The following is a 25,707-nucleotide window of genomic DNA, read 5'->3' as shown; positions in this document are numbered from 1 at the left end:
GCAAATAAAACCCACGAAAAAAACGGCTTTGCTCTGGTAGCAGGTCTTAGGTGTACGCAATACAGAAAACTTAATTATTTTTCAATTACGAACATTTAACCACATAAAAGAGAAAACATATTCAAGAACAGCCGACTCCACAACACTCCCATATTTTAAAAGTAACTTTTGTTTGAAGACTAGTACGTGCCAATGGAAGCTCTGCCTTTAGCTTCTTGCCGCTGGGGCGCTTCAGACCCACAGGCTGGCCCACAGCCTGTCCCAGGAAGTGGGACGTGATTAGCGTCACTATTAATAAAGTCCAGCATTATGAAATGAGCGCCAACCTAGGAACACCTAATGAATGTCATTTGCATCCCCTACCTATTATCACTTCAAATTTCATTGAAGCGTGTACATTAAAATTTCTAATTACAGCTCTCAGACCGAGGTCCATAGATTAAAAGTACATGCTACCATAAACCTTTTGATTGCTCTGCGAAACTCCCTTCTGTACCCAGACAGGAACATTAGCCTCAATGGGGAACCAAAGGGAACTACAGAGAAAAAACGTCTTTGACGGGACATTCTTCAGTCAACAACTTCACCCTGTTTCTTAAACAATCAACACTGCAGAAGACAGGCTGGGAGGCGTCTGCTAAAGCCCTGCTGTTTTTTTTTTTATGGTGATTAGGGTGATTAGCTTCCACTCTGAAAACAGACCCAAATTACGTAGGGATTTATTATAAAATTATGCTACTCAGCCTTAAAAGTAGTTTCGACTTGGCTTTTCGTTACAGATTACTACATTTGGATTATCCCACAAAATGCTGGAGCAAATGGGCCAACAACCTACCCTCCTTCTCTCAAGAAGACAGATTTTCAAATACATGACATTGTCTTATGTCCTGAAGTTCTGCTTCAGATAAAAATAAATAGATAAAAACAAAGAGCTTTAAAGGTCCACACGTTTTATTCTGGCAAATGGTTGAGTCTGCTGAAGCAGTAATCCAGACTACACTGGTCGACGTGGATAAGGAACCTAAAAAGCCACAAGGAACAGGCACCACAAAAATAGCTCTCCCTCTCATTATTTCTTCTTCGTGTCACTTTTTCTATATTATTAGAAAAGTATTCTACAAACTTCTTTTCTTCAAGCTGTCCTAAATCATTCTTTAAAAACAACAAGAAGGATCTACAGTTTTTATGCATGGTGTCAAAATTTAAGGCTATTTGAAAAAACTCAAGCTAGAAAGGTTTCTACCCTTCTCTACTTTTTTTTGGTCAACAACAAGACGACACCAACCTTAGGCCAAAACGAGAAGGCAAACGTTCGTTCGTGGAGGAGCTGCGCTACTGAAGGGTCTCCATCCTCCATGTAGAATCCATCTCGGGTTTCATCCCTCGCAGTGCTCAGAGAAGCATTGCTTTCTTCATCAAAATTCTTCCCTCTAGACACCGCTCCTGCTGAGAGACGAGTGAGCGTACATTACTCACAGCCAGAACACCACTGAAACAGAAGCTGAGAAGGGTGTAATTAAAAATTTAACAGCAGTCTCATTTTATTGAGAACCTACTATATGACTAGACTGGTATTGGGCACTTTATATATGGCTGTAAATGCCATTTAACGCTCATTAAAGCTCTTTAATGTAGGTACAGGAGCCCTGGTTGCACGGCACTGCTAACCAAAATGGTAGTGGTTCAAACCCACCAGCTGCTCCATGGGAGGAAAGCTTGACGGTCTGCTTTTGTGACGATTACAGCCTTAGGAACCCTATGGAGCAGTTTTACTCTGTCCTAAACCCTGGTGGCGTAGTGGTTAAGTGCTATGGCTGCTAACCAAGAGGTCGGCAGTTCAAATCTGCCAGGCACTCTTTGGAAACTCTATGGGGCAGCTCTACTCTGTCCTATAGGGTCGCTATGAGTCGGAATTGACTCGATGGCAGTGGGTTTGGTTTTTTTGGTTTTATAGGGATCGGAATCGACTCAACAGCAGAGGGTATTCACGAAAGTGGTATCATTCCTATTTTATAGATGAAGGGACAGAGGCTCCGAGAGGTTAAATGACTAGTCTCTGGCATTGTGCAAGTAAATTGTGGCAGAGGGTGAATGCCAACCAAGTCTGACCCAAGAGCCTATGATCTTCCTTATAGGAAAATGGGCTAATGCTCTGGTTGAAGTTCAGAGTTTCAGCTGGAGCCAAATCAAAACAAAACCCATTGCCGTCAAGTCAATTCCGACTCACAGTGACCCTACAGGACAGAGTAGAGCTGCCCCACAGGCTTTCCAAAGAGCAGCTGGACGATTCAAACTGGTGACCTTTTGGTCAGCAGCTGAGCTCTTAACCACTGCGTCACCAGGGCTCCAGCTAGAGCAGGTGAGCTCAATGCGGTGCCTCATCCTTACTTTGTGTCAGTTCCAGCCACCTAACCATAATTTACAAAGAGAATTGGTTACTTCCAGATTCTACTGCTACCCTTTCCTTCCAAAACCAAATAAAGAAAATCCTACATCAGGTCACTACGAGTTGGAATCTACTTGGTAACAACCGGTTTTGAGTTCGTTTGTTTTAAAATAATTAACACTATTTACTCAGCAAATGACTGTCCTCTCTCACATTTAGTTGTCCAAATTAAAATCACATGGAATTCTTCATATGCTGCTATGAGCTGGCATCGACTCGACAGCCATTACTTTTTTTTTTTAATTATAAAATTAACCTCTGTCCTTAACCCAGAAGGTATTCTGTGTGTGTAAAACTCTTCTTAGAGTTCAAATTCTTCAAAATGCCGTCTTTCCATGTCATAAGATACCAGAGTAAATCACACATGGAAGCACAACCTGAAATTATTATCCTGTCACAGAAGAAAATGTGGATGAATTAGCCTTAAAAGGGAAAGCACCTGTCCTGTTATATGAAAACCACACCTCTCACGACAAGCTGCTGTGTGGTCAGGCTAAGGCCCCAGTTGCCAGTTGTTACCTTCAGGCTGAGAAGACTCTTCTGACTTATCATCATCCTCCAGCTTTTCCTCCTCATCTTCTTCAGAACCCTTTTCTGAAATGGACTTGGGCCCCATATCCGCACTGCCCTCCACGCCCTTCAGGTCATTTTTCACCATGTTTGCCTCGGCCTCACATTCCTGCTTACTGTCCTTCTCCCCACTGTCCATTTCTTCTTCCTCTTCTTTCACCTCGGATTTCTCTTTGGCAGCTGGGTTTTCCGACTCCTCAGCTTTACCTTCAATTTGCTCTGTCATTTTTTCATCTTGAACGTGAGTGGACGAGATGGCTGGGGGAAGGGGGCTAAACCCAACTGCCAGGGGAGTCAAGGAAGATATGTTACCTGCCCCTCTGTTCTGAGCAAAGTTTTTATGTGCATCCAAGAAGGATAACTCAGGGTCGTTGAGGATATGGTAATCCGTCCTACTGACCCCATGCTTAGCAGCACCAACCAATAAGTCTCGGTCGTGTCTCCCACACTCCCACCACTCTGGCAAGTCCAAACTTGGCTGGCACAGTTTTAGCCTCTCTCCCAGCTGAGGGTGATGAAGAACTTGCTCACGTATCTTCCGCAGCAGTTCTATGCGGTACAAAGTCCTGGAGGCTCGCTCTTCTGTGATTGGCTCGATCATGGAAGAGAGGTCGGGTGGCTCTAGAAAACAAAAGCAATTGCATTTGTTTTGGAAAATGAGTTACTTTCTCATTTTTTTCTTTTCATTTTTTTTTTCATTTTATTGGCCTTTCAGTATAAACTTTTGTTACTCCATATACCTACCATCATCTGCTTTAGAGGGCATTCGACACACTCGTCTACACATGGCCACAAAACAACTGAAGTATTTCTCCAAACTCTCATCAGACTTTTTGTCAAGTCTGGCAAAGGCTCGAAATTGGTTCCAGTCAAACTGCTGTTTTACGGGGTCAAAAACAACCCCAAAAGTGGACACCACACGGTAAAAATCAGCCTCTTCTCTTCTTGTCCATCTATTAGAAAGAAGATATGAGCTTGAATTGGACTTGAGCATAGAAGCTTAAGTTCATTAATTTCTTTTCCTCTTCCCCCTAAACTTAATACACTGTACTTATTTTGGGGGTGGGGAAGCCAGACTGCTTTGATGTAGTAAGGATTTCTTTGATGGTTACTATCTATGAGGGGGTTCCTGTCTGCTGTGGGCCTAGCAGAGGAGAAAAGAGGGGCCGGTTCCAGGAGCCGAATAAAACCCTGAAGAAACTCACTTTTGACGTTTTTCAGATATAATCGCTTCCCTTTCTGCTTCTAGCGCTCGCACTTCCTCCCGTGGCCGGCGTCTCCGCCGGTCAGTCTTCATTAAGGCCTCTTGCCTCATTTGTTCCCTTTTATAGCTGCGCTGATAGGCAGTAATGAGGCGACGCAGACGCGTAGTCAGGGTTGAAGTGTTAGGCCAGTAAAGTTGGCCTAACTCAGCATTGCTTTCACTGTGCTTGCCTGGGGAAGTGGAAAAAATATTTCTGAAATGTGTAGCTGCAGTCTTGCGATACACAGGATTTTCCAGCCAAACAGGATGACTCATTAACACTCAGATGACCGTGTGGGAAAGGGCATCTCAGCGCTCTCATTTTTAAGATATGAACGAGGGATAATGTTAGCACAGAACTTATGGCCTGTCTTTTGAATGCCTTAGGGGGAAAAGACAAGTTTACTTGCCAATCTTACATGAAGGAATGCACTTTGCATCACGAACTACATTCTAAGAATGTTCTCCTGTAATGCCTTTACAATAAAAACCTCAAACATAAGAAAAATTCATGTAATTGCTAGCTGATGATTTTATATCAGTTAAAAGGTCAGTATTCTATATAAATTGGCAATATTTCAGATAAACAGTTAGCAAATGCCCTATTCCCAACAGAAGTAGTTCTAAAGACACTTAAAATGATTTTGCTAACTGGTGGTATAAAGAAGATCAATTATCTTAGTCTAAAAAACAGTCATTCTATCAGTGAAATTCAATGTAATAAGAAACCAACAGTGAACAAGAATTAAAATTATTAAAAAACAAAAAGATGAGCCAGTGTGAAGAAGTAATATTTTAAAATACCACCATCAGAAGTCGCTAACGTGGCAGTGGTCCCTGCACAACCCGTCTCTGCTCCGCCTGGCCTTTACAGACCCTTACCTGGGGCAGGTATTCCAGGAGACTCTTCCTTATCCTCTGGAGGGGAATTCGCAAATTCCTTGAAAGCAAAGCAAAAAATAGAATTATTTTAATTTGGGGTTTTATTTTTGCTTGAACTTTTAAAGAAAAGGCCATTATCTATAAAGTTTAACAAGTCTTACACGGGTATATTATATTTTAATGGTGCTGTAAAAGCCAATATACTCAAGTTCTTACATCTATTTCATCCTTGAATGGCGTTCTAGTTGGTTTATATTCTGGGTCTTCATCTTCTCTGTCAAATTCTCCCCTATATAAAATTAAAAAAAAAATTTTTTTTTTCCTTCTCTAAATCATACTGATGAACAAGAAAATGAAGGGTAGGGAGAGGAAAAGAGCAACAATCAGCTGAACGCTACTTTCAATTCTGGGTTTGACCTCAAAAGTGACTCTATCAATATTTAAAACATGCAGTGGTAGAGGCGGCGGGGGAGGGCGGGGGGCTGTCATTTAGAGAAGACAAACAAGTCTCCGGTTATTTAGATAATGTATTTGTTTAAACAGCTATTATGATATGTAAATAAAATAAACCGGTGAAGACCGCTGAAGTTCAAGTCAGATGCAATATAGTGCTTCGTGCAGTGTTAAGAACAGTGCCTGCCGATATGTGTGACACTGACATAAAGTTTATTAAAATTTTACAATGTCCTCCTTACCCGTCACCGCCATCTGCTAGCATGTCTGTCCCTCTCTGCTCGGCAGCGATGGCCTTGGCATCAGGCATGCCGACTCGTTCCAGAAAACACAGCGCGGGGTCAGCACGCATGGAGTTGTACTTCTCATAGCCTGTGCCATCCGGATCCACCAGCCCCGAGGAAGCACACACAGAAACAAAGAAAGCCCTCGTCACTGACAAAATCACGGCGCCACCACAGCACCCGTGTTTTGTTTCTTAGTCAAGAGTATCCTCTATGTTGAATCAAAACAAACTGCGTTTCCAGAAAGCATTCTGGGGCATGATCATTCTGGGAAGCTTTTTTTGGGGCCAAGTTACACGTCAGGGATATTATCAGAATCACAACAAATACTAACAGAAAAACATGTCCAGATGCCTGGGAAGATTTTTGACCCTATTTTCCCCAAGATCTAATTTCGCCTGACATTTGAAAGGCTTCAGAAGGTCCCTTTATGAGTTCTGCAGTGGTAGTCCCGGGCCGCCCCTGCCCACCCTCCTTTGAATCGCTTCAGCCCTGCTGGACCCCGCACCGCTGGCTGAAAATCCCTGCGTACGTCAGGCCAGCGAACCTGTCTTATTAGGTTTAGGACGATGCATGTCATGAAGATGACACTGTTCCCTCCATGGTTTTCAAACTGCAATTTGCTTTTTGACTGCCCAAGTTGACTAGATGGAAAATGGCAGATCCCAACAGTGCACTGCGGGAAAATGATTTTTAGGCTGAGCTCACAAAACGTGGCTGCGGAACACAAGCCGAACAGCACAATTCAATTAGGATGTGTACTACAACACACTGCTCCTAACTGCTGTAGAGCCTCCAGCCAAACTGTCATCATGAAAGGTTTTATAAGCCATCATTCTCCCCTTTAGTCAGCCTGGGCTGCTGAGAATACCTCGGCAACCTCCAGAGAATTGGGATTATAATCAGGAATCGCTCACTGTATATATCATGCCAGTTCTGCATCCCCAGCCTTTCAAAGTTAACAAGGCTGCATCCCACTCGGGGGAGCCGCCAGTTCTCAGCACTGACATTTGTGAAATATTGCTTGGAACAAAGCCCAGGAGGCACTTGTACAGATTAATAGCAGAGGTTAAGCCCACCGTCCACTTTGACACTGGTTGGCAGAGTCAGCAAGTGAAGCAGCGCTGGAAGCAAAGTTTAGGGAGAGCTATAGTAGAACTTGGCCATTATTAAAACAAATATGGTTTTGGTTTTATTTACAGCCAAGAAAAGAAATGTTTTCTTCTCAAATGCTCAACAAACATTCAAAAACAGCATCTGATATTTACAGTTCGTATTAGATTTTTTAGAACAGAAAAATGGTCGACGCCAAGAGTCCTTTGGAACTAGCCTCATTAATATTATGACTTTGGGAAAGAGTATGCAAAGAGTTCTAAATAAAGACAAAGCCGTACAGTCAAGATGGATTGAAATAGAAACAACACTTACCATGTTTGAACACTCCAATTAAGAGGGATTTATCTGCTTCCTTGTCCCACCAATCTGTAGGAACTTCAGCATGGAAAGGCTCAGGGATCCACACGTCTGCCTCACTATAAAGACAATTGTTCAGGTAATATTTAAAATAGATGCGAGCCTTAAAAAGGAATATCAAGTAATGAATACGATACCCGATCTCATACCCTCTCGCTCACAATGAAGATCTGAGCGTGGTGGGGAGGGACGAGGAAAGGTTACAAGAAAGGGCAGAACTCAGTTGTTCTCTCCCATCACCAGGAATGAACTTTCTCACACAGCATCACATCTAAAAGGTCATCTCAAGACATCAGTGATTTATCTCACACGTTTTTATATGAACAGTCTCTTCCAGACTCTCATCCCACCCCCAAGCTCAGTCTGCATTCGACATGCCAAAAGCAGAAGTCTTCACGGGCCTGTGAAGGTTCTTAAACTCAATACACGATTGTCACCCGAACTCGAGAACAAGTGCACACTCACACTAACCTTGAGTCAGCACCCTCTAAGATCTTATCTGCCTGGTCTCCTATAACTTCTTGTCTTAGGTAGTACAGCATGCGGACACGCAGCAGGACCCTGGAGAGGAAGACAGAGGGGGAAAAAGTTCTTAACTTCAGGACTGTTTGCCAACAGTGGCTTTTGGCAGCTGCTGCTGTTCATCCATCATCCTGCCAAGGCTGATTAGCCATGCTGTATGGTAGGCTTGAAGCGTGACAGATGGTGGCACATAATCACCTCTGTGTGGTGCTTTCTGCTGGCTTCCAACAGGCCTGCCTGGCAACGGCTACGGTGCACAGAGAGGGACCGGGCTCGGCCCAGCCCGGGCGCACTTCATTTAGTTCTACCTAGTGCAGCTTGTGAAGTTTAGACACGTCCCCTACCAGTGCCTCTGAAGTATTGAAGCAAGTTTGTAAACAACCGAGCAGATGGCTTTCAGTAACTGTTCTGCTTCATTATCTCATAAAATTTCCTCAGCTGCTGCCTTAATACCATTTTTGGAAGCACATCAGAAGTTGTAGGAATAAACGAGATATAAAATCTGGTTTTACTACCTTACAATAAACCCTCAATATGGAATGTCAGGTTTTTCAGATTATACAACTTTGCTTCCGAGAAAGGAAGATAGGGCTGGGGCTGGAGTAAGGGTGGGTTCTCACTCTTTCCCCCGCCCCCTTAAGGAATATTAGGCATTTTTGTTCCTTCTCATTTATATTACCTGTGAACCTAAGTTGTAGCTTAAAAAACCATAAAACAGAACATTATATAGGAGATAAATATGTGCCCAATTTATTGAAGTTCTTAATCATTTTTTTCAATAAATCATTTAAAAAAAAAAAAAAAAAACCCTTGGAATTCTAGGAACCAGATTTTCTATCCCACTTGGATTTTCTCATGGCTCGAACATAATTCTTTCAGTAAAATTCGCCTGGTAACTTCCAAAGGCCCATGTCTACTCCAAGTCTAGCATCCCCTGCTGGACAGACTTAGCGTATAGTCAGGACCGAGAGTTGAAGATGACCTCCTTGGTCGTGACTGAATTACATTATCAACTTTTATTCCCCTAGCTGAATAATTCCATCATTTACCTGTATGACACTTTACAACCGATACCTCACTTTTACATATATAAGCTCATTTGATATTCAAGATAACTCTCTGAGGAGCTGGGGCAAGTTACGATTTCCATTTTATAAATGTGAAAACCAAGACTAATAAGAGAGAAGTTGCATATCCAAGATTCCAGAATTACTTTGAGCACAGAACACTCAGATCTAGGTCTTCTGGATCCACCACATGACAAGTCTCTCTGTGATGTAGCCAATGTCCTTTAAGACATCAAAATGGCAACTACAGACAGCTTCACCAAACAGACTACTCCTGACTATGCATAAGTAGGTCCTTGCAACACACCTTCCTCCCACCTCGAGAGTCCACTCCTGCTAACATGGGTTCAAGATGGGCCATGTGGGAGAGGGAAATGCGATTATCTGAACACACTCCAAGGTAAGTAATCACTTTGGGTAACTCATCTTCTCTAAATTTTAGAATTCATTCTTTCGTTAACTCATAAGATAAAACCGACTGTGCCTCATTTGACCAACATGCAGAAAAAAGTGTGGGCCCCAAATCTGGCACCCTTCCTTCGTCTCTGGCTGGAGAAGAGCATTTAAGGTCAGGGTCTACTTCCAGAGGCTGCTTAGAAAGGGCAGTTTCAAAGGAAAGCACCTTCAACCTTGGGCTAGATTCCTTTTCATTCACAGCAAAACTCAATACAATGGCAGTGATCCTAGTGATTTCTCTCTCTTTCAGTAGAAGACACAGTTCTTCAGGTAGAATTTTTGTCATGTAGAGACTTTTATGGACTAACTGTGAACTTTGCCTTTCTTTTAGGGGAAAAATTCAAACCAATGCAACTGGGAAATTTGGAGCCTGCTGTAGGCTACTCTGGGTGACCCTGGCACTGGGGGTGCAAAGGTGAGTGGGCATAGCCGCTGGGATGAAGGAGTTCAAATCCTACACATTAGACAGACGCTACCGTTCCTGAACCCTCAGGCCTTATTCAGTTTCACCAGCTGCCCCACTAGCGACCATTCTCTGTCCAGGACCCAGCTCATAGTCGTGTACTGTCTGAACTGTTTCATCTCCTTGAACCTGAGACAGATCCTTGCCTGTCTCTCACAACCTTGAACTGGTGAGAACACTGGCCAGCTATTTTCTCAGATGTCCCTCAACTTGGGTCTCATTCTCTATCTTAATAGTCATAAACACTTTCTCATGTTGGATCCTGGAAAGTCAAGGCAGGATCTGTTAGGAAGGCAGATTCGGAGTGCTCGCTTCCTCACAGAGATGAGATGGAATGCACTAACAGGCTTCTTCTGAGATTGAGCAGGGAGATGTGAACAACTCTAGTGAGCATTCACCCACTAGTTAGGGAGGTACCCTATGGAACTGGTTACTGCCATTAGTTGGGAAACGTAAACCATCACCTCACACTGAGACCCTAGAACAGAGCCACTCCTGCACAACAAACCAAGAGAAGCCTGGCTGTTCCAGGTGACTTCATCCCCAGCCTGCATGAATCCAGAACTCAAAAGACTTGACCCCAAATTTACATAAACCACAAGGAAGCAGATGTCTTCTAATAGCTGTATGTGGGGTAATATTTTAGAACTATGATTCTACAGCAGTAATAAGTTTCTGGGGTGCAAAAAGAGTCTAGAAGACTCAAAAATTAAAAATTTGCCAGTAAAAATCCAAGTACGGCCATCAAAGGTAGGCCCTAAAAGCACCATGGCTACTAAAAAAGTAATGAGAACTAGTCAGTGCCACCCAGGAAGTACCAGGTGTTTCCCACATGTTACCTCACAGCAGCCCCTAGACACAAGGGGGCCTCCGAGGTGGGTGGGGAGGCCAGTGTTCAGTGCTAGGGCACTCTACTGGTCAGGCCTGGGTTTCAGATTTGCTCAGAGCCCAGTTAAGTCAGTTACTCAACCTGAGCCTCAGTTTCCTTATTAGTTAACTGGAGATAAGGTGGTACTACTTTCCTCAATTCAAACAGATTTGAAGTGATCCATATGAAGTGTTCAGCACACTGCCAACATGATGTGCTCAGACTTCCGTTGCTGTTACTTTTTAATGTGTTGACAATGCATTTATCTACTTATATTCTGCCTTATCCAATCAAGACCTTATTGCAGAGCTCTGTTTGACTGCCAAGGACGCTATGTCTCAAAGGAGTTGGGAACCTTGCCCAAGATGGCGCATAGCAGGGAAGAGGTGCTGACCAGCACACTCCGAATAAGGGAGGTGAGCATGTGCAGCCACCAGCGGGACTATAACGGAGTGCCAAGCAATGAAATCAATTTAGATTCAATGTTCTTCAAACACTTGTGAGATCAGAATCTGGAAATAAAGGTAAGGGATATGATTCTAACTCACAGAGAAGGGAAAAGGACCCAGCAACCGAGATATTCTGAAGCACAAAACAGCATGTACACTCCCCACTCCCTCCACCGCAGTCGGTCAGCAACAACGGGCTCACGGAAAGCTAACTGTAACTAACGAAACACGGGCTGGAAGGCGGTCATTTGAAAGTGCACCCTCATTACCTGACCGGGCAGCATGTTTCAAGACAAGAGTAAGGCTGTGCAAAGACAGCAGCTATAGCTTTTAATCGTCCTAATAACACAGGTTTTTTAAAAAGCAAGGAGGGAAAGGAGCTCTGGTGGAGAAGCCGCTCCACGCACTTGTTGCAATGGTGCTTCAGGTGTTTCTTGTAACTGTCCTCCTGGAAGAGCGCGTCCGGGTTGCAGCCAGCCAGCCAGTCCGCGTGCTGCACCACCGGCTGCGCGCTCTGTGCTTTCACCTTCTTGCCCTTCCTTCCCCGCGGCACCGGTGCTGACAAACCTGTAACGATAACGATGATAAAAGCTCCTCACAATCAAATCACAGCGCCAGAGTCAGGTATTTCAAGGTAAGGGACAAGGAAGTACAGGGTATAACAACGACAGCAACAAAAAGCCAAAGCAGTTGACGGGCCCGTGTGTCGCAGGAGAACTGCTCCCTGGGTTTCCAATGGCTGAGTTTCTGAAGCAGACAGCCTGGTCTTCCTTCTGAGGCACCTCTGGGTAGACTCATACCTAAAACCTTTTGATTCGTAGCTAAGCATTAGTGGTTTGCACCACCCAGCTACTTGTCTTCTCACCAGCAGCATGTCACCAAGGTATCAGGTGGCTCCTGATGACCCTGTAACTCAGAGGACGAAGCTCTTACCGGAATGATTGACCAAAGCTCGAGTCTGGCCATCAGCCGTTGGTGTGATCAGATCCCAGATGAAGCTTTTGATATTCTCATCCCCTCGGTAGTGATTGAGGCAGTATACAAGGATGGTTCTGCATATGGTTTCCACATCTTGTTCGGTGAGCTGACGTTTGTAGCGCCCGTGTGAAAGGATGTCTGTCCACCGTCCCCACCTGGAATGCAAACATTCAGCATGTAGACGGCACCTTTGAGTTTAGACTCGGGGCTTCACTTGACCAGTCAGGTGCTGGTGCTGGGAAATCCTGAGTCTAAACTTGTAATACTTTACACCAGGTGATAGAAAAGCAATCCAGGATGCAAGTCTCAGGTGCAAGTGTCTTACAGAGTGGGCCATAAGTCACTGCTCATAACGGCAGTAGTTAAACCATCACTGAGATAATAAAGCACACGTGTTTAACACAGGCTCTCCAAGTAAGACGCGGGCAGTGGCAGCACCTTTCAGGACAGGAAAGCACTCCGGGGGGTGGAGGTTTAACTCTGTGCTCTGCTCTGTCATGGCTTGTGTGTTTCAGTGCTGATCAGCCATCTGAGATGAAAGGTGACTCAGAAAGGTGTGGCTACTCCAGAATCAGTGATGCAATGGTGAGGATTAGAGCCCATCCGTCTCTCTCAACGGGCTGCCATGATAATTAATGGACGACGATGGGAAGCCGTGAGTTTCCTTTCGAAATCAGGAGTGATAACTCAAAGCACGCTGGCACTCACAGGAAAAGTGCTCAGCCGGTTCTCAGTTCCCTGTGTGACATGGGTGGAGAGAACGCACTGCTGAACCAGAACAGTCTGCCTAGTGTTCTCCTTGCAGGCTTAAACACACTGCGGCCTGGCTTCCTCTCGGTGATGTGGACTGGGTTCACACGATAAAGAGACTTGGGCGGAGGGCGTTTGGAGGAGGCACAAACTCTGAGCGTGTCTTTCCCCGTGTTACACCTGACTGAGCCACAGGCTGCTCATGGTAGAGCCTGTGAGAACTGATGGGCTGGGCATCACGGAGTGCTCAGCCTGTGGGGGAGAAGTCCAGGGCACTCATGCTCACCCCCTGCCTTTCACCCTTGCTGGTCTCCTGCCACACCCTCGTCCTCTCTGGCTTCAGTGCTCCTTTCAGTTCCTCAAATCACAAGGCTTGCCCTCACCTCTAGGCCTCTGAGCTTACTGCTCTCTCAGCCAGGAGCTCTCTTTTCCTCTCTGCCTGGCTAGTTCACAACACCCATCATGGCACACACTATGTACATACCTCCTATGGAGTCCCTGCTTTCACCTCCTAGTCCTGGAAGTGGGGAGAGCATACCTGAGCTGTGTCTTAAAGGATGGGACACACTTCTAGACCCCATTCCCTGTTATGGCTACTGTCACATTTTACTGCAATTTCTACTGGGCTCACCCACCTGCCTGAGATTGTGAATGCATGTAACTGTCTGTCTGGCCCTCTGCAGGATCCCGGTGTCTGAGAAAGAGTATCCTAGCACAGCGCCCAGCGCATGGTGGGTGTGCAATAAATAGTGACGAATATCACAGGGGGTCGGGGAGGCAAGGGAGAGACTCTACTGAAAGGAAAGACAAGATGCCCTAAGCATGCTTCTTAGCTTCAGGGGTCATTGATATGTTCTGTTTCTAAAGGTAACAATACAATTCTCAATTTTTGATCATTAGGTTGAAATCTGGAAGTTTATGCAAGTAGCAAAGGGCCCAGATGGGGAGAGCTCTGCCCCCAGGGTGAGAACGGACAGGAGAGAAGGAGCGTCCACCCAGTTGGCTCAGGTACTCAGGAGCGCTGCCCTGGCCACTTCATCTGTCCCATAAATGATCATTTGTGCAACCTCCACCATAAATCTGCCACTCTTCAGTCTGCACTGAGGACATAGAAAGTAGGGCCTGTCCCCAGTGAGCTGCTAAGTGACCATCTACAGGGGAAGCTTGTGACTCAGAAACCACACATAGCATGGCGAGAGCAGTGGACTCTTGGGTGCTGGGTGAGGCCTGAGCTTAAAGGACAGTGGACGTCAGGCCAGTGAAGTCGGGTGTGTGTGTCACGAGGACAGGAGAAAGGGCTTGTGACAAGTCAGGGGTGACACAGAATCTGGCACATTGAAGGTGATGCAGGCATCTGTCCCAACAAAAGCTCGGCTACCCATGGGGAAGGTCCAACAAGAGAGACACGGGCCACAACAAGGGAGCCATGGATGCCACACTAACAGAAAGGTTGTATTTATGCTGAAGCTAGCGGTGAGCCCCTGGAAGAAATCATCAAAGACACAGCATGACTAGATCTGCAGAAAGACTGCTTGGGTGGCGGTTTTTTTTTTTTTCTTTTTCATTTTAATGGCATTTGCCTCAAGTCCACAACCCACTGCAGAACTCTCAGTTACTGATTCAGTATTTATTGAGCACCTTGCTGTTCAAAGTGCTGTGTGAGGTGCTGTGCAGATTCAGCTGGGTTAGGGATGGCTCCCGCCTCTCAGGAACAAGCAGACCTGCAGGACAAACACGTCCCACTCACAATACGCAAGTGACCCTTTGTTTGCACCACAGGTGAGTGGGGGGAAGGACTTTACGAGTGAGATGACTGCCTTTAACAAATTTTTATAACTGAAAAATATTAAAAGGATAGTCATATTTTATATAAAGATAAAGTAGGAAAAGATTTTGTGATTTTGAGACTTTATTTTGAATGATAATCAACGAATAAATTTGAACCTGACAGAATTCCTTAAGCTACAAGCCAACACCCCTAACCTCAGGTGACCTCTTCAAATCCATGAGGATCTAACTGACTCAGAGTGACTTTGCTAAATGACCCCTACACCCCATCAAAATTACCACAAAAGTGTTCGTGTGATTGCGCTATGCGGAGTCACACAAATCCAAACACAGTTTTTCTGTACCAACCGGGAATTCTAACAATTTTAAAAATAAATTACATCTCACACAGTAAGTCCAACTCACCCATAAACAAGCAGATTCTTCTCCACTCTGAAACACTCGCTCCTTGCGTAACCCTGTGACTTATCCTGCGGGCGCCTGGGCTTGGTACAAGGCTTTTCTTCGGAATCACTTTCCAAGTCTGAGAATTCCATCAGCTCATCTTCTTTCACTGCACTGTACAGCCTAGTTTGCTTTCTCACTCTTGGCGTGTCAATGACTAGGTTGTTCTGAAAAGGGAACACATAAATTTGAAACATCTGAAAAATCACACCCTTGGGTGAGATCAAATAGGGGTTTGAATGGGGCCTCTCACTCACCCTCCCATTTAAGGCATCGATATCCAATTCAGCCTTCTTTGCCCACTTTTGCCAGAAATTTGGATCATCCAAGGAAATATCTGTCCTATTTCCAGATGCAACAAAGCTGGCCTAAAGGGAAACAAATGTGCATTAGCTAGAAGTATTGTTCTCAGGGGCAAGGTGCAAAAGCAGCTTTCTGCTCATCCACTCAAACACCGGTGAGCCCTTCCACATTGTGCCTGCTGCTCTCACGGATGGGACAAAGACGACAGACCACCCCTCAGGTAGCTCACTGTCCAGGGGCTGAGAGAGACTAGGAAATAAGGGGTTACAATGTCGTGTGACAAACGATGGGGAGCAAAGGCACGCACAAATACAAACAATACACAGAGGCGGGGCCCCTAATCTGGCTTAGATGGACGGGTTGGGTGTTAGAGGGAAGGCATTACTGGAAAGAGAGAAGAGAAGGCTCTGAAAGAGAATGTCTGGACTAGATTTCAAAAAGCTCCCAGAACAGGAAAACACATGGACATGTTCACAGCAGAGGGAAGACCATGTGCAAAGACAAAGAGAAGAAAGGCTGATGTTTCATGTGGGCAGGGCTAAGGGCACATGGGAGAATGGCCGAAACTCAAGCTGGTCAGTCAGGCAAAAGCCAGATCAGAAGAAGGGCCTGGCATGTCCCATCAGCAAGGTCTGAACTCTATTTGGAGGTAGCAGTGACCTATTTGAAGGAATAATCTCAAGATGTACATGATTGTATCGAGTCATATGTTAGGAAAGCTCATGCTAGAGTGTCGATCTGGGAGCATGGAAGGTAGAACAGGCCACTACAATAGTTTAGATAAGAAATGACAAAGACATCAGGGGACATCTAGGTCAGCTGGCATAACAAAGTTTATTAAGAAAATGTTCTGCATGCCACTTTGGCATCTGGGGTCTTAAACACTAGCAAGCGGCCATCCATCTGTATTGGTCTCAACCCACCTAGAGCAAAGGAGAATGAAGAATACCAAAGAAAGGGCCACATAAATCAGAGATACCATCAGCCTGAGACCAGAAGAACTAGATGGTGCCTGGCTATAACAGATGACTGCCCTGACAGGGAACACAACAGGGAATCCCTGATGGAGCAGGGGAACAGTGGGGTGCAGACCTCAAATTCTCAGAAAAAGACCAGACTTAATGGTCTGACTGAGACTAGAAATACCCTGGAGGTCATGGTCCCCAGACTTCTGTTAGCCCAAGACTGGAACCATTCCCAAAGTCAACTCTTCAGACAGGGATTGGACTAGACTATAAGACAGAAAATGATACTGGTGAGGAGTGAGCTTCTTGGCTCAAGTAGACACATGAGACTATGCAGGCAGCTCCTGTCTGGAAGGGAGATAAGAAGGCAGAGGTGGACAGAAACTGGCTGAATGGACATGGGGAATATGGGGGGGAAAGACGGAGTGTGCTGTCTCATTGGGGGAGAGCAACTAGGAGGATATAGCAAGGTGTATATAAATTTTTGTATGAGAGGCTGACTTGATTTGTAAACTTTCACTTAAAGCACAATAAAAGTTTTTAAACAATTAAAAAAAAAAAAAAAAAAATGACAAAGACCAAAAACAGTGATACCAGAAATGGGGAAAAGGAGACAGTCTAGAAAGACATTTTTTAAAAGGTAAAATTTATGGGAATTAGAATCTGGGTGGACGAGAAGCATGAAAGAGGAGGAAGAATCCAAGGAAAGCCTCAGCATCCAACTCTGCCACCAGGGTGGTGTTACCTGGGCAAACAAACAGGTGTGTGAGGAGTGCGGGGGGCAGAAATGATGAGTTTGCTTTTGCACATACTGAATTTGAAGTGCCTGAGAGGACTGGGGAAAGAGTGAAGAGAGGTTGGGAAGAAGTGAGGGAAAAGATGTTAGGTCACAGAGCCCAGAGGAGAAGGGCCTGCCAAGCATGGAGTGCTAGGACAGCTGGGTGTCCTCATGCAAAAGGAGGAAGGTGGATCCCTACCACACACCATACACAAAAATGAATTCAAAATGGCTCATAGATCTAAATGTTAGAGCAAAAACTAACTATAAGACTCTTAGAAGAAAACACAGGAGTAAATCTTTATGACCTTCTGTTAAGGCTATGACTTCCTAGATGAGACACCAAAATCATAAGTGATAAAAGAAAAAGCAGATAAATTGAGCTTCATCAAAACTAAACACCATTAATAAAAGACTAGGAGAAAATAACTGGAAATCACATCACCTGCTAAGGGCTTTAATATCCAGAATATACAAACAACTCCTATAACTCAAAAAATAAATAAATAAATAAATAAAAGGAACAAAGGATTTAAATAGACATTTCTCCAAAATCATATACAATGGCCAAAAGGGCACATGAAAGGATGCTATTATTATCAGAGAAATGCAAATCAAAACCAGAATGGAATACAACCTCACACACACTAGGATGGCTATAACCAGTAAGGCAGCGTTGGTGAGGAAATGGAGAAAAAACCCTCATTTACCATTTCTGGAAATGGAAAATGATGCAGCCATTGGAAACGGTCTGGTAGTTCCTCAAAAGGTTAAACAGGAGTGACCACAGGACCCAACAATTCCACTCCTAGGTATATAATCATAGAAAAGGGAATACATGTCCACACAAAACTCATACGCAAATGTTCACGGCAGCACTATCCATAATAATCAAAAAGTAGAAACAACACAAATGTCCATTACCAACTGGTAAATGTGGTGTACACGCACAACGGAATATTATTCTGCCATAAAAAGGAATGAATTCTGGATACATGCTACAACTTGGATGAATCTCAAAAAATTACCCTAAGTGAACAAAGTCAAACAAAAGATCACATATTGTATGATTCCATTGATATGAAATGTCCAGAATAAGCACATCTATACAGACAAAAAGTAGATTAGGGGTTTACCTAGGGCTGGGGGAAAGAAGCCCCGGTGGCACAATGGCTAGGCACTCAGCTGCTAACAGAAAGGTCGGCTGTTCAAACCCACTAGCCGTTCTGTGGGAGAAAAGACCTGGCAATCTGCTCCCATACAGATTAGAGCCTAGGAACCATATGGGGCAGTTCTACTCTGTCACAGGGGGTAACTATGAGTTGGAATCGACTCAACTGCACCCAACAACAACAGGGCTGGGGGATGAGGTAGGAGAGTGGGTGGGGATTGCTAATGGACATGAGGGGTCTTCCTGGGGCATGGAAATAGTCTAAACTTAGACCGTGGTGTTAGTTGAAGAACTCTGTAGAACATGCTAAAAACCATGGAGCTATACACTTAAAACAGGTGAATTTTATGGTACGTGGGTGTGTGGAGCGATGAGCACATAAAGCCCCTGACAGGCTCTCAGGTGGATCACGGGGGTTGGTGGTGACCTTTGCCAAAGCAGTTCTGACTGAGAGGTGGGGGAGGGGCAGGAGCCTGAGGTTGAAAAATAAGCAGAACAGGAAGCGGTGGCGACAGCTGGTGTCGATTAGGCATGTGTGGACTTTAGCCGCGAAAAGAAGAGTTACGGGGTTGTAGCTAGAGGGAAAAACAGATGAGAGGGTTTTTAAAGGCTGAAGTGACCTGATGGTTCTTATAGGCTGTTTCAGGAATCAGGATCTTGGGAGGAAAAGAGGATGATGATGATGATGGAGCAGGACTTGGAAGAAGTGATCTCAGAGGCAGTGAGAGGGCATGGGGCCAAGCGTGCAGGTGGAGGGTCAGCCTCAGGAGGCTGGAAGCCCAGGACTGTAGGCTGAGGGGCACGCACACCCCAGGGAGCTAACAGTTCACTGATTCATTATTCCCAACGTAACGCCAATGCTACATTTGCAGCCTGTGAGCACTTTCCGAGGTGCTTTGACGTAAACTCTACTCTGCTCCTAATGTAAAAGCTAGCCCTTCGGATCGACTCGCACCTTAGCGAACGTGGACCCTTTCCCTTCTGACTCAATGGTGATGGTGTGGGTTCGCCGTAGGAGAATCTGATCGATATCTTCCTCGCAGAATTTAGACCCTTCATCCTCCTCATCCATGAGCGCACCATAGGCCCCTTTTCGAAGAAGATCCTCTATTTCTTTCTTGGAAAGCTGCTGTACCTGTTTTAGGGAAATATTTTCCATCGTTTAGAATTTACTTGTTTGTAGGCTGAACCAGTGCTTCGCATGTCTCAAAGTGAGTGAACCTAAGGTACAACATACAAAAATGTGGTGAAATATGCTTACAGTACTGAGGTCAAAGATAACGGGATGCTGGGTAATTTCTTAATATTACCTAAATAAAGTAAGGAGTCAGGAGAAATGAATGGTTTGGGGGGGAGTTGTTTTACCCCATTAGTAGCGTTTTCTCTTCCGCTCATAGACTGTAGCACAGCTTTATCCAGCCCAAGCTTCAAACTAGCCTTGTCGAACATTTCTCTTTCATAAGAATTTCTGGTAATCAGCCTGTAGATTTTCACAGATTTGCTCTGTCCTATCCGATGACATCTAGCCTGAGCCTGGAAGGAAAATGAAATCAATGGCCATCAAAGAAAGAAAAGACTCAACTGCCAGTTAGACAAGTGTATGTTCCAAAAAATAGCAGTGCAGCTTAGGGGAGTGTTAACATACTAAGAAATAATATTTTACATTATTAATAAATTGACCACCAGTTGGTTCATTTGCTACGAATCGTGGGGCACTGCCTGAGCAATGGCGCAACTTTAATTTATCGGTTTGGCTAGGGAGTCTCCATCATAGCAGAATGACTTAAAAAAAAAAAAAAAAAGCATCAGCAAGATTTCCCTGCATGTTTACCTGGAGGTCATTTTGGGGATTCCAGTCTGAATCAAAGATGATGCAGGTATCAGCAGCGGTAAGATTAATGCCTAACCCTCCTGCCCTTGTACACAGGAGGAAAACAAACCTATCGGAATCAGGCTTAGAGAATCTGTCAATAGCTGCTTGGCGCAGGTTGCCTCTGACTCGGCCATCGATTCTTTCGTACGGGTACCTAGAAAATATCAGTGTTAACGAGGAGGTCCAGCGGACAGCTATGTTCCCTTTTAATTTTTAAGGAAGTATTACCATCTGGACTATATACTAACAGAATGCTACTACTCAGGAGAAATAATTTTAGAGTAAATAGGGTTTGTTGTCGTTTTTCACAGTCGGCTGAATGCCCAAAGGTCAAATTTTATTTTACCTTCCTCTCCAGTGAAAAACATCTAAACTCTAAAAATAGCTGGCACCTTCCACAGTAAAACAATAAACAATTTCCAGTTTAGGGAACAGCTCTTCTCCCTGAGTGAAACGAGAGCAAAGGGAAAAGGAGAGCCCACAAAAGTCTTCCGTGTCCTCCTGCAACCACCACAAAAAAACCACTGCCACGTCCATCTACGGTTTTGCAAAAAGATGACGCGTTTTCCCCATGCCACCCCCCTCGTCATAAATGTCACTTTGAGGTGAACTACGTGGAGCCCGTGAAAGTCCATTTTTCGTTTCCTCTTTATCGTATGACATGGTGCGCTCACCGTCTCTGAATGAGGTAGTCTTCCAGTATGTCCAGGCAGCGCACCATCTGGGAAAAGATAAGCACCCTGTGGCCGCCAGCCTTCAGTTTTGGCAGCAGCTTGTCAATCAGCACGAGCTTGCCAGCAGCCTGGATCATTGCCTGGAGCTGAAAATCTGGAGACTCGGCACTGTGTGTTTCTTTAAACTCTTCCAAAATTTTCTCTTCAGCACCTGCAGAGATGGGACAGCACAATGTGAACACTGTAAAAGGTTTTTATTACCAAAAACAAGGAGTCTGCTTTCACCCCCACCACACGCCAGAAGAACCTGAACACCAGGCTCAAGTTAAGAATAAGGACCCGTCCACTTTCTGAAAGTTCAGTCTCTGCAAAACTGTAAAAGTAAAAGGGGGCCAAAGTTTTAAGCACAGCACATTTAGGCAGTTGGGGGAAAACCACATTTTCTAACAAACAAATGTTTGCTATCTGTAGAAAGTGAATTTCAACAACAGACTGTCAAGCCAGAAGTGGCAGAAACAAGCCAAGGGCCAGATACCTAGAGAACATTTGGAACCTAAATTGTTAAATGAAGAGCTGTTTGCTCACTGAATATAAACACAAACAACCAAAATCTGTTCTGAAACTAAGAAATAAATGAACAGAATTCTGACCATGAGGCTGTAAGGGCACGCATTTGGGTACGTAATTGCATATTAATACGGCAAAAGGACTAAAACAAAGGACGATTCATCTTTCAGAATACTTTTTAGGGATTTTTGTGGGGACCTAGGCACACATCTTCTATTGTCATCTCTAATCTGCCTCCACATTTACTTCCATCTGATAGTTTCCTCAGATACAAAAATGCTATCTCGAATTACCCAAAGCTTTAAAAAAAACCTCTAAGTGTTTCGTGTTTCACAGAAGACTTCCACAAGCAATCCTTTTTCTCACAGCCCATGTGTACTTCCGCGTATTCAGGGACTTAGTACATCAGAGAAAAGCCTTGAGTGAATGACATCTTCCTGGGAGAAAAGCCCTGACCACTTCCGCCCTGACCCAGGACCTACACTAATTCAGGAAGCAGCAGGCTAAGCTTCCTTCAACTGCTGAGGTGGCTTAACTAGAATTAGGTGGCATTGGGCTGCCCTTTCCCACTCGGGGTAATCGGCACAGAGCTGCTAATCTCAGCTCCTCTCCCTCAGGCTGGGGGATGCAGTCACTATTCTTTAAAAAACACAAACAAAGCCATCTACTGGGATCCCTTCCCAGCCTCAAACTGTGCCAGAACCTTTATTTTTCCTAGCACTGGCTTTAACCTTGTGAACTACCTATACACACAATGTGGACACCTAAACCACAAAAAGGTTTCCAAGGTGAGGGGTAGGTTAGACAGGCCACCACAGCCACACAGACAGAGCTCCAGCAGGACGCAGAACAGGTAACCAAAGCACAATTGGCTTTTCATTTTAAGGTCGCCTGCGAAAATTAACTTATGACACAGTCATAAGCAGAAATACAGCTTAATTACTAACCAACAAAGGATCTCACTGAGAACAGATTAAAGTCACTTAGCATCATCACCATCCACAAGGCATACTGGTACTTCTCAGGAAGGGGTGGCAGAGAACGGCACCTAGGTGGGGACTGCTATCCCCTCACTCCCTTCTCCACATTAATAAAAGGAGAATATTTCAAATTTTCATTTAAGTGAAAACTAAATTAATAAAAACAAAAGGTTTTATAGGAAAAGGTAAAGAATAAAATCCTACTAAGAGCACTAGCAAGAATGTTCTTAATAAAGTGCTTTATTTTTTCAGAACATGAAATTTAGAAATTCAGGTTCTAGATTTAAGAAGGTTATTAAGGGATAAAGATTTAAATCAATATATTCCATTAGGTAGTTTTTGAATGTTTGTTCTTGTTGCACAATATAAGCTCTTTGCAATTCAGTGATAGACAGATTTTACTTTTGTGATATTTGGATATTTATCCATATTAAGATTATACTCCACAATTAAAAATAACAAAATTTTTGTAGTTTAAAACAATAAGCTGGTAGTCAATGGGTATTTAAAAAAAATGAAATAATCATTTTAGCAATATAAAATCAGACATGTTTTTGAGAAAATAAACAATTCAGCCAAATTAGATAAATTTAAATTTACTTTTAATAAATTAATTACATTTTTCCAGGGACGAGAAAAATAACTTTCCTGCCTTTTCAATACTACCAATAATTTCTCATCTTCTAAAGAACAGTAAAAAAGATAAAAGCATATTCTTTAACTGACAAAGGATGCTGCCGCTGGATTGATTCAGGTGATACACATTTAGGTTCTTAAAGTGACGGTTTACACTAGTAATACTTCATTTAAAAATATTATCAGCAAACATATTTCCTATAGGATTCACTTAGCACTGTATTTATTGTGGTCAGACTGAAGGATGGTTGGTAGGGGGAGCTGGGGAAGAAGGTAATTTCTACTTTCTGATTTTACAGCCAAAATTTCAAGTTTACCAATTAAAGATTTATCTTGATGTTAGATTTGTAAATATCAGTCAGAGAATTAACTGGAAATGTGTTATAATAAGCCCAAATGCTTTTCGGGCTCTATCCTGAATTAAAGTATTGCTTGTACTACATTAAAAAGTGTGTGTGTGTGTGTGTGTACCAAACACAACTTAAAATAAGTGTGCAGTCACTTAGAGCTTGGAAATCTTTTCAGTGCACCAGCCTGTCACTTTAAGGACAGTGGCTCAGTTGGTACCCAGCTATAGTAGCCACGAACAAGAAAATATTTTGTTCTTAAAGATTATCAGAAAAAAACAAGTTACCATTTCCTCTTGGAAACTGATTCCCTCATTCTTGTTTTCTTTTTGCCTACTATTCCCTATATTCTCCCCACCGCCAACACTAATGACGACCACACTTAGTCCCTAATCATCGGGGGTATTTACCAAGTTTTCACCATCTTTCTTACGGGGAACCTAAAATCAGATAATTCATTCTAACAAAGTTTGGGCCAATAGCAGTAACTCCATTTATATTACCCAGTCACCTGCTTAATTTTTAGCAAGAAACACAACTTCTAATACTTACTGAGTACACACGCTGTGCCAGACACTGCTCCAAGCATGTTACTAGAAATACTAACGCCCGTTAAAAAATCCCCGATTTATACACAGTTTGTGTTCTACCATTACTTCCAGATTTTTTTTTCTTCTGCTGTGCTTATGTTACCATTCTTAGCTTATACATATTAGTCGCTTCTTTTTTTCATAGTTACAGCAAAGTTGTGCTTTGCTGAATTTTCTTTTGATCAGGGCCACTTTATTCTCTCACACCAGTACATATTTTAACCTCCGAAAGTAAAGGCTTCCCTTGTCGCCGCTCAATAACACACGTTGAGCTGGCATTGCATTATTCCACCTTATGACCTTGGCCACATGGGCCCTGGAACCCACCCTATGGAAGTCACCCAGGCAGTCACGTGCTGACGTGTGTGCGTGCATGTGCATGCGTGTGCCTGTTTTTTTGTTTTGTTTTTACTACAATTTCCCAACATAAAGGCATATTTTAAGGACACCTGCTTAGCAGCTACTCCATACCCTGTTTTAAGGACAGAAAAGCTGACTGCAAGGTGTGACAAATTAGAACAACCGCCACAGACGCCAAGCCTCAGGGAGTCCCATAAGGCTCCTAGAGAACAAGTGAGCTACAGGCTGACCCTGGAGAGCAATCGGCCAAAAAAAAGATCTACCAGCAGCGTTTTGGGGAAAAACGCTGCAATGCTCAGTGTGTGTAATTAACATGCAACCAAACAAGGTGAGCTTGATGAAACTGGGACGCCCACAATCACGGCCTCCTACCCTCCCACACGCATCCTGCTGGCAGCACTCAAGCCTTTGGTGAACGTCCCCTTTCTTTTTTTTCCTTTGGAGACCACTATTATTTATTTTTACCAGACATTAAATGTGTGTGTGTGTGCGTGTGTGCGTGCGAACACACACGTGCTTCTCTCATCCTGTCTAGGCCCCTAAGTCCTAACCCTGGAAAGATACTCTCCACAATGATCTTAGAAAGGGTTATGAATATTGTTATTAGCAGTTTTATAGAATTAAGCATGTATTTATCATACAAGATACTTTCTTGGAGAAGACAAAGCTAAAACCACAAAGCTTTAAAAAGATATTTACTGATGTCCCACCCCTGCAACATTGTCAGGTTCTGCGCCTGAGACCACCTTTCAGATGCAGCCACCCTGTCCTCCAGTAACTGGGACTTCTGGATTGGGGCGGTGGGGGGGTGGCTGACAGATGTGTTGGGTCTGAAAGCAGGAAAGAGAAAGAACTCTTCAGCTGCATGCAAGTGGCCAATTATAACTGCACAAATATCCCCACGTTGTAGGCCACCTCTCTATGTAATCCATATTAACTCTTGTCTGGATTATACCTGCAGCCTCCCAAGTAGTTTCTGCTTGCCTGTCTTTCCCTACTGCCATCCTTTCTACACAATGCCGCCAGATTACTCATCCTGAATCGGGTATCTGATCATTTCTCGCACAGAAACTAGCAAAGGTTCTCTGCCGCCTACAGATGAAAGTCACAGTTCCTACCTAGCACTGAAGGCCTTCCACAGTAGGGCCCAGCACGTCTGAGGTTCCTTTTCCTACTATCTTTCACAGGCACCTTATACTTGTACAAGTTCCTCTTTGCCTTCCTGCCTCCCTCTCTCTGCTGTGTTATTACTTCAGCCTAAATGCTGGTTCTTTTCTAACCTGCCTGGCAAAATCCTTCCTGCCTCTGTAGGCTCATCTCAAACACC

The 25,707-nt window shown here is 44.0% G+C and overlaps 1 protein-coding gene across 7 annotated transcripts in view; it reads right to left on the bottom strand.

The window, feature by feature from the left end:
* The window catches only part of CHD7 (chromodomain helicase DNA binding protein 7), a 226,510-nt gene that overhangs the window by 18,373 nt on the left and 182,430 nt on the right, over nucleotides 1–25,707 (bottom strand). For 6 of the 7 annotated variants that reach the window (XM_064267725.1, XM_064267724.1, XM_064267728.1 and 3 more), the window contains 17 exons: nucleotides 20,901–21,111; nucleotides 20,185–20,380; nucleotides 19,719–19,886; nucleotides 19,309–19,488; nucleotides 15,394–15,504; nucleotides 15,098–15,303; nucleotides 12,110–12,309; nucleotides 11,584–11,743; nucleotides 7,823–7,912; nucleotides 7,307–7,410; nucleotides 5,837–5,966; nucleotides 5,358–5,430; nucleotides 5,142–5,199; nucleotides 4,222–4,450; nucleotides 3,761–3,969; nucleotides 2,966–3,637; nucleotides 1,286–1,446 (listed from right to left, as the gene is read on the bottom strand). In XM_064267725.1, coding sequence (XP_064123795.1) covers nucleotides 1,286–1,446; nucleotides 2,966–3,637; nucleotides 3,761–3,969; nucleotides 4,222–4,450; nucleotides 5,142–5,199; nucleotides 5,358–5,430; nucleotides 5,837–5,966; nucleotides 7,307–7,410; nucleotides 7,823–7,912; nucleotides 11,584–11,743; nucleotides 12,110–12,309; nucleotides 15,098–15,303; nucleotides 15,394–15,504; nucleotides 19,309–19,488; nucleotides 19,719–19,886; nucleotides 20,185–20,380; nucleotides 20,901–21,111 — 3,158 coding nt within the window. The remainder of the gene's footprint in view (nucleotides 1–1,285; nucleotides 1,447–2,965; nucleotides 3,638–3,760; nucleotides 3,970–4,221; nucleotides 4,451–5,141; nucleotides 5,200–5,357; nucleotides 5,431–5,836; nucleotides 5,967–7,306; nucleotides 7,411–7,822; nucleotides 7,913–11,583; nucleotides 11,744–12,109; nucleotides 12,310–15,097; nucleotides 15,304–15,393; nucleotides 15,505–19,308; nucleotides 19,489–19,718; nucleotides 19,887–20,184; nucleotides 20,381–20,900; nucleotides 21,112–25,707) is intronic. The other variant, XM_064267727.1, reaches the window with a different exon arrangement.

The sequence above is a fragment of the Loxodonta africana genome, chromosome 14 (assembly GCF_030014295.1).
Source record: "Loxodonta africana isolate mLoxAfr1 chromosome 14, mLoxAfr1.hap2, whole genome shotgun sequence".
NCBI classification, from domain to species: domain Eukaryota; kingdom Metazoa; phylum Chordata; class Mammalia; order Proboscidea; family Elephantidae; genus Loxodonta; species Loxodonta africana.
The sequence above is the reverse complement of the archived record's forward strand: the minus strand, read 5'-3'. Positions and strand labels throughout refer to the sequence as shown.